This window comes from Hetaerina americana, unplaced genomic scaffold (assembly GCF_022747635.1).
Source record: "Hetaerina americana unplaced genomic scaffold, ioHetAmer1.1.p SCAF_8, whole genome shotgun sequence".
NCBI classification, from domain to species: Eukaryota; Metazoa; Arthropoda; class Insecta; order Odonata; family Calopterygidae; genus Hetaerina; species Hetaerina americana.
This window is the reverse complement of record NW_027287427.1, coordinates 12,503,276-12,512,627: the sequence shown is the minus strand read 5'-3', so window position 1 is coordinate 12,512,627 and position 9,352 is coordinate 12,503,276. Positions and strand designations below refer to the sequence as shown.

Sequence of the window (9,352 nt, the reverse complement as noted above, 5' to 3'; positions counted from 1 at the left end):
TGTTTGCAGGTTTCAATATTCATTTTTTCTTCTACTTTACCTACTTCCTGCCCTCAATCATAAATTTTATCATTGCCTTCTGATTCTTCATCCTTGTTGTCCCATTCAAGCGTCTACATTTAATTTCCTAATCCTTCTTCCTCATTTCATCCTCTTGAAAACATTAAGTTAAAATGGTTTTTAAATATTTCAAAGGAGATAGTGGCTGACTTTGGGGATATCTGGAGGTGCACTGGTACAGCTAAGTTGGAAATTTAATTATGACATAGAGAAAATGAACCATTTGTATCCCAAAATTAGCAATTTTCACATTCTCATAATTTTTCCTTTAATTTATTTCAATGAAAACTATGAAGTCCTCTTCACAGTCCAACTGTGGGCATTGGTATCATAATCTGTCAGGGCAGCCCATTTTGTCGTAAATTGTTACGATAAAACGAAAAGCGTCAGTTGTTAGAAGTTAGACGATTCAATGCTAGGTTGAGATACTTAATAAATTCAGATCCGCATGTTTCAGCATCGAGGTCTCGCAAACAATTTGCACCCCAACACACATTGGTCGCTTGGATCATGCATATAAAATTAGGGAAACAGATATCAGAACTAGAAGACTCGAGAACTCCTCCTTCCCTCGTACAATACGGGATAGCAACTATAGAGTTATAGATGGAAAAAATTCCACTTGCCACCCTCAGCGTCTAGGGAATGATTAGTTCTATTCAATTGCATGCACTTTCATTAACCTCGTGTGTTTTGTTATCAAAACCCTTCCTGCATTAAAATGCCATTTTATAATGTTGTGCTCTTGACAGTATTGCTTTTTCTATTTTTAAGTTACCTCTTCCATCTCTCATCCCTCTCTGCGGGGGGACCTGCAGTGTTGGGTCACGCTCCCTACCTGTGCCCTTGGGGAGGAGAGCATTTTATGTTGCATGTTCATGTGGTAGTGAAATTTTGCCTTCTTACTTTTCAAATTCTAGCTTGCATGTTATTGGATGAATTTCTTACTGCATCCTAAGATACAATTAGTTGTTAGATGATAGTATTCAGGGTGCGGTGCTTAAATCTGGACAAGCACAGTTTCCTCGAATGAGATTTCCTCGCCGGGTTAGTGAAACCTTCCCCAGACTTCTCCGAAGTATTATACATAGCCACAAATTCATAAACAGTTGATATGGGGTAGCAGAAGAATCTAACTATTTCGAAATACAACGCCCAGCGCAAACACTTTCGATAAAAGCGGCTCTTCTATTGTAATCCGCACTTGTACTGTAATCTCGGCCATTTCGAGGTTATGAATGTTTACTAGATGCCTATAGCTTTCAAGAACGCCAATCGCGACCTCCAGTGGAACTACGATATGGCGGGAAATTCAAATTGAAATTTGTCTGGACCTAAGCACTGCACCCTGTATGTATTTGCATGCACGTAGAATGTATGTATATGCCACTATGGGTATAGTTTTGCATGTGGTTTTGTTTTTTTTGCATCTGGTCATGCCACACGCCCTTGGGGTGGCTTGCGGGGTATTATGTAGATCAAGATGAATCTGTTTTTGTGCCAATGGCTGTATGATACAGTGGCCTTCTTAAAGATGACTCTAACTTGGGTACTTAAAAATCCCTATCATGGCTTGAGCTTCTTTTTTGCAAAATCCTGTATTTGAAAATTTTTAGAACTGAACCTGGAACACTACCTTTATGGAAACTGATGATAGTGTTGCTGTGTGTCATACCTCTTGTGGAACTGTCCTTTGATTACTTAAAGACTTCAGGGGTTAAGATAGAATGTGCCGTTTCATTTTATCCTCTAGATTTTGGGGGAGGGTTTAAGATGCATCTCTGACACATGGTTTATTATTGCATTATTTCTGGCATTTTTAATAAGAAATATTTAAATTATCGTTAATCATCAAAGAGCACATTGTGCAATAAATTTCAGGGTGTTAACTTACTAAACAATAATTCAAAGAGTAAATGAGATGAAGAGCATTGAACAAAGTCATCAATGCCCTTGTAAAATGGCATTCGTGAGAATATCTGGACTGCACTTAGGAACTTCTTTTAAACCCCATTGATGATGTCTTGTAGATGAGGTGGGAAGAGATGGTACAGTTTATTGCAAGATGAGGATCATGAAACATCTAATTTTTCAAAGAATTCTGTTAATGAATTGGTGAAGGATGCAATTAAATATTATCGTTGGTATTGTGCAATGAAGAAACTGGTGTGGGGACAGTAGAGAAATGCCAGGAACTGCCAAGAAATGAGTTTGACCAAGAAAGTTTTCATGTCCATTGAACGTATTAAATGAAACATGTAAAAGGTGAAAAGAAAGCGAAACATGAAGATGTTTGTTTTTTTTTTTTGGGGCCTAAAGCATTTTTTTTACTTCCAACAATCCTTAAGACGGGGAAATTAAATGTGGAAGTGCTAGGGGCATTATTAATTAAAATGGTTTTCTCCTGAAAATTTTTAGGAAAAATTAGATATTTGTAGAGAAATATTTTATACCTAAATCAGTCTACATATTCTCAATTTGCCAACTTATTCATCACCATTAATGTTGAATCTGATTTTCATGACTATAACTTTTAATCAATACTTTGTTGACTTATACAGTGCAATATGCCTTTTTAAGTGTTGACATACATACTCTGGAATTTCAAATAACGGTAAATGAATTTTAAAGGTTAGAAACTTACCTCTGTCAATAATTGTCACTTCTCCAAGATCTACAGGATGTGAAAATTACATTTTCCAAATGCCGAAGTGTACACTGAATGCACTTCACAACTGGTCACAAAAAAACAGCTATTTATAGATAACTTTTTCAATGCGAAAGTTTTATTGAAACAGACATAAAGTAGCACTATAAAGGTTTACATATAAAATACTTGTATTCTAACTAATAAAGAAATGACGTCGTACATTAGTCAACAATATATTAATCAAAATACTTTAACTGAAAACCCAGGTAAAGAAGGAGCTGGACACATCTAAATACAAGATGTTTGTTTTGGGTGTTCAGAATTACACAAAGGAGCAGGATTACTCGAAGCTCATTAAATGCCTTAAGGAAGTGTTCATTCCGGATCCAAAGCTGCATCATTTGTTCAAAGGTATTTTCAATTTGGATACTTCTTGTTCCATGCCATTTTGATCCAATAACATCGATTTAACTGAATTTCCTTTCTTTTAGGTTTTTATAGGTTCCTTAAACAGCAACATCAGGAAATATTTAATTGTGACTGTAATGAGCTGACAGGAATATCATGTGAGGCCTGTTAAAATGGTCCACGTTCATAGCATTGTATCTGATATACTTATGTTTCATCGACTACTCTGATGTATTTATGTGAAATATTTTTGATGGAATACTAACATATTTTATTTTCCTCTATTTAATTCATCTGTTAATGCCAACAAATACCAAAGCCTGGGTTTAAACTTGAGTTACTTCAGTCATATGCTAAATGATTGAAACATAACAAAGTCTCTCATGTTTGTTAGTTCTAAGTTTTTTTTAGTACAATATTTGGCGAGAGATGAAAATGTAGTGCAAACAGGTGGGTTACAAAAGAGCTCTCTGAAAACCTGTTAAGAGAGAAAATGCATACTCATCTCTTGTTCACTCAAATGGTATACATCGCCTTACAATAGTTACCCCACAGAGGCCACAAAAACCAGTCTTCTATCAATGGTGAGTAGACTCAAAGCTCTGAAACATGTAAGCAAATGGTTCAGAGCATGGTGCAACACCATTACCTGGTAATCTATGTCAAGACACCAGCTAAGCATTTCTCATGATTTCTCAGATAAATCTGTGATAATAGTTGCATAATACTCTCCAAAAACAGAGCGATTGTGAGAGACAAGCCTAAGGAATGTCCCAGCTATTGATGAAATTTCTTCTTGCAAAGATGATAGTCCTGGAGGAATCTGAACTGGGGCTGCCGTTTGTGAGCTGATTACTTGCCCCAAGAATTCAAGCACACGGGATTCTGTAAATTTGAGAGAATGTTTTAATTAATTAAAATCTTGGAAAACATAATTGTTCCTGGATAAAAGTCATTTCAAGTCAATCAAGAGAATTAAGAAATTAATTAAATGAAAGAAGGCTACCATTTGAAATTACCTCAATTATCCAGACCAAAATTCAGATTTTTCTAAACCTAAGCTAAAAATTGAAATTGAAAAGTAAACAAGTTGGCTTTTCCACGTAGAAAATTTTTTATTCATGACCTACGTTTTGTTATGGTACAACATCAGTAGGTCCTGAACCTGAAGATGTTATACCAAAATGAAACCTAGGTCGTAAATAAAAATGATTTTCTATGTGGAAAAGCCAAGTGGTTTATTTTTCAATTTCAAAAAATAAAGAAGAGGAGTGTGCACTCCCCACTCTTCTGTAGGGGTTCAACTTGGTCCTTCATGTGGTATTTTTTTCGTGGAGCATTTTCTTCATGTGGCATAAAAAAAATTTTCTACGTGGAAAAACCAAGTTGTTTATTTTTCAATTTCAACATGAAGATTTTCCACCAAGTAATGCCAGAAACTGTTTTATTTACTAAGCTAAAGAGTTAATTTTTTGTTACATATTTACATGGAAATTAATTTCCTCACTGCCTGAAAACTTATTAATAAATATTTCTTTGTATAAATATTTTTTAATCACGTATTATTGTGACTACATGATGAGATGTCATTCCTTCGGCATTAGTGTTCTTTTTTTTCAAAGCTAGAAGTTTTATGAGAGTGATGTTTAATTCAGCTGTGTTAAAAAAACTTGGCTTTGTTTTGAAGATAATGGAAATCCAACAAAAGCAAACTGAACCATGTTATTGTTAGCTTTCTTGAATGAAGTGTTACATCCAGAAGTCAACATTTTAGTTGGGTGTAAATATTGAGTGTAAAGAAAATATGTACTCTGGCTTAGAAATAGAAGAGTAATTCAAGTGTTAAGTAGTAATTAGCACGCTTAAGTGCCAATTAACATGGTTGAAAAAAGTAATATGTATCCTTTTGACATATAATTGGGAAAGTACTGAAAGTAATTTTCTTAGATGTCAAATTTCAAGATTTTTTAAATTAATACAAAGAATAAAAGTATATTTTGGAAAACTGTTACCCTTCATATCGTCCAGTTAATGATCAACAGGTACTGACTCAAAAAAATATTGTCAATTAAAGTTCCCATAATTTCAGAATTGCCAGCCAATATATCTTTTTTCATAAATAAATCAATAATGCAGGAAACAGCAGGGAGTATTTAAGAGTTCAAGCTATTAAAAGTAAATGAGAATATTGGTTCAGAAGGTGAAATGTTTTATGCACAAATAGTGCTTGAAACCTTATATTCTCAGAATGATATAAATTTGAAAGTCAATGCATTAGCAAATTGTATGAATCATAAAGTAATGCTTTAGAAAATAATATCTGGTCAGAAAAAATAATTTTTTCTCAATGCCGACTATCCACCATAATCCAAGTGTACCTGTGACATTTCGGAGAGTTTAGATCATAAAATTTCCTGAAGCAAGAAGTAGGCATACTTCAAGCTTTGTTAAACTGCCAACTTGTCCAGATTGCTTAATCAATGAGGAAAATACACCTTGTAGTTAAGTTCATCCTTGTGATAGAGCATCTATTACTCGTATACATACTGCCTTTTGGGTCAAGATTTTCTGGCGGTGAGCTTCACATCTCATTTACCAATATATCATATTTAATCGTTTTATTGTAATTTCTCAGATTATTTAAGCACTTAAGAGGGCTCTTTGAGCTAGTTTTAATGCAACACGGAGCCATAGGCTGAAGAAGTAATTTATCACAGTTAAAATTTTAAGATAGCTTATTATTGTCCAATTAATAAAATAAAATGAACTGTTTTAGTTAAATTGTTTGTTTTTCAGGTAAACACTAATAAATCCAGCCTGAACAAATGAATTAGTTTCCTGCATGGATTAAAAACACAAGCATTTGTGAATATCCAAAAACTTAAAGCCTGTTGTGCTACTGCAGTCCATTGATTAAGAATGAGGCTAAATTCGACCATTAGCACTACCCTAATTTTTACAGTACGCGATCTTAGGAAACTGCATGGATCACTGTTTCCGAGGCTTAAGGTAGGCTATTTTAATGGCTTTTCATATTTTTTGGTTACCATCATTACTGTTTTCCTCTAAATGATTTGTGCTAGCATAAAAATATTATTGGGCATTATAGTCATGATTGCTTGCCGATAAGAGCAGTTGTTCTATTGGCTTGCTCAATAAACTAGGGGCTAATGCATTTTTTAGGCTTTCAACATGATAAATCTAACATTTGTGTTAGAATTTAGATAACCTCTGTAAATTATATTATTGCCTTCTAAAGCAATTCCTCCCAGCCTAAGCTATTATTCCTAAAATGATTTCAGTATTAAGATCCTAATATCCCCCCTTCAAGCAATCCATAATACTACTTCTCTTAATGACTTCCCTATACCTACTATCACAATCTTCTCAAGCCCCCAAAAATTTTATTTCTTCTCTGTCCATATTTGATGCTTTCCTTTGTGTCTCCATTACTGCCCCTTATACTTTCTTCATTCATCCTCTGATCATATTTTAAAAACTTCCACTTTAAGCTCATATTCTTTCAGTAATCTTTTCTATATCTTTTCTTTAAATCTAGCCACCTCTTCCCTCCTGTTTGTTAGTGTTACTTTTTCATTGACAACTCTCTGAATATCTGCATTATTTTACCCATTTTTGTCAAAAATACCACCAAATTTGTAAACTATTTAACTTGTCTAAATTAATATCCCCTTCCCCTCTTCATTTTATTTTTTTCTAATTCTTGAGAATATATTATTCTTTATCCCATCCCTCATGCCGTGATAATGCACTCATTAATTGGTGCGGTATCTGGCCTACCTAGCTCTGTCTCCCACAAATCTTATGGCTGTCCATTATATGCCTTTGGCTCTGTCTTTCCTGCTTATCATTGCCCATCCTCATCTCCATCTCATTGTGCAATACCTATGATGCATGCAGTGGTTTTTTGTTCTTTCTTCCTTGATGGCATTAATACTAGGCTTTTTAAAAGTAAAACTAAAAAGTAAATGTGAAAATTTGCTGAGGAGAAAGGTCAACACCTCAAGCAAAATTATATTAGCTTAGATAATCAGGAATACCTAATTCAGAAATGGGTTCAAGTGCTTTAATTAGCAAATATCAATGCAATTATGTTCTTGAAACATTTTTCATGGCATTCTTAAGACATTTTTGGTTGTACAAGTAACTTCATGTTTAAATTTTAGTTGATATGTGCGAGTTTAATTTTGGACAAGCATTTATTTGCTTGAACACATTGCTGGAAATCCTAATTAAGTTTAAGCAAAGTGATTTTTTTTAAATCATAAAAAGAGCCAAAATCCACTTGCTTTTATGCAAAGCACTTGAATAATTCAACTTGGTTAAGTTTAAAATTGAACTCTCTTGGAGAGAACCTATAGTATGCATTGGTACCACTAACTCCAGAAAGTTAGGGAAAATAATGAGGTATGTGTGACATTATAATCCAATATACCCTCCATAATATGAATAGTTTAGAGCTGTATTGAAATCAATCAACTCTCTAACTTCATGCACCTTTAGGTATGTAATCTGTTGTTTTTTTACTGTTGCGATTATTTTTCCTGCACTGAATTAACTAATGTTGGCTAGGATGCATCGAGATATCTATTTTTCTCCAGATTTAGTGTATATGGGATGTATAATGTAGGAAAATACTAGATGAGAAAATTTTATTTCGTCCGGAGAGTTGGCGTACATTTTCGAGCAAATGGAGGATTGCGTCATAATAACCCAGTAAAGAATAGAAGTGTTAAGTAATATTGGCATCGTCCGTCGACACGCATCGGGAGTAAAACATATCGTTTCATCTAGTTTTCTTCTGGATCTTTTTCGCGCAAATATTTAGTGTAATTTGACAGGACGATTGCGCTTTTAATATAAGCTTCTCAAAGAATGAACATTTACGAAAGCTCGGAACAATATTGAAAAATCAATAAATGCGTCCCTGAAACTTGGATGCACACATCACGCTGTGTGATAGAATTGGCGTGATTCCTTCCCTTAAATAAAATTTAGCATCACAATTGGCGATCTCGACACAGTCCATTTTTTCATGAAATACGGTGCGATGACTTCAAATGTAAAAATCCGCGCGGAAATTGAAAGGGCCGCTAAATCGTACGCGAACTTACGTAGTTTACTTGGAGACCGCTAGATGTCGTATGTAGTCAACGTGGAAATACAACATTATAAACACTTAAAATCACGATTTATGGTTACGCTTTGATAAAATGAATGCAAGGATATACTTGTCTCGATAATAAGGGTCTTTGTGGCGTTAAAATCTTCGTTCAGAGATGTTAGCTCATCCATAGAAAGACTCGTTGTATTAGTTAACGATGTTACCGTGAGCTCAAGTACCGTACAGAATCCAAAACTGCTCTTAATCTGTCGTGCCTTAAACTAATGAGTAAGGAAAATACAGAGCTTTGGTGACGCTTGGCTCAAGCTAGCAAAGTCCCTAGCATTTGAAATTTTTGAAGAGGTACAGGTCGTCCCTTCGAGTATCTGTCTACTTTACAGGTGCTTGGGTGAAGCGATCTACCTCAAATAAACTCTTCCATTAACAGCAAAACCACCAGATAAGGGCTATCTTAAACGGACTTCATATAATTGCGGGTACTTTAGTATCAATTGAACCTCGGGCAACAATGCTACAACCGTGCCTAGTTTTCAATTGCAGACGATGTTGAAAACATTTTCTGTAGAACGGAAATGTGTGAAGTATTATCCTAATAAAGACAGGTAAAGGGTAGTCTCAATATAAACCATATTTAGATGCCTTGGATAAGTATACAAGTAAAACGGGCTTGTTTCTGCTAGCCCTGGGTTATACATCCAAATTGGGTAATACTGCATACTATATGCTCTCAGAGTTCTATGTTAGAACATTCTAATGCATCTAGATAAAATCATAATAGCAATTAGAATATTAATATAAACATAGCCATCATATTGAAAGGAGAATGAATGGCAGTATCACTGTTATATATCAGTCTTTTGAATATTCACACCCGTATATAAATATACCTAATAATATTTTGTAGATTGCTTTTCTATTGCTGAGCATGAATCTAGGGGCTATAAATGCATAAATATATTAACTCTGGTTATTAACATGAACAGAGTTGTTATTTCATGATTTTTGGAAGGAATATGAAAACGTATGTGTTACCAGAGGTAGGGGGAGATTGTAGGGCCAGTTACGATTTTGAATAGGAATTTCACATA

General features: G+C 34.5%; 1 protein-coding gene and 1 non-coding gene across 4 annotated transcripts in view; one reads left to right on the top strand and one right to left on the bottom strand.

Moving 5' to 3' along the window:
* Positions 1–2,822: 2,822 nt before the first annotated feature.
* LOC139697572 (T-complex protein 11-like protein 1) overlaps positions 2,823–9,352 on the bottom strand; it is a 34,616-nt gene continuing 28,086 nt past the window's right edge. For all 3 annotated transcript variants that reach the window (XM_071596332.1, XM_071596331.1, XM_071596330.1), the window contains exon 11: positions 2,823–4,003. In XM_071596332.1, the coding sequence (XP_071452433.1) occupies positions 3,804–4,003 (200 nt within the window). In that variant the 3' untranslated portion in view covers positions 2,823–3,803. The remainder of the gene's footprint in view (positions 4,004–9,352) is intronic.
* LOC139698197 (U12 minor spliceosomal RNA) lies at positions 8,515–8,669 on the top strand. Its single transcript, XR_011702875.1, has one exon. It is a non-coding gene; the product is annotated as a U12 minor spliceosomal RNA (small nuclear RNA).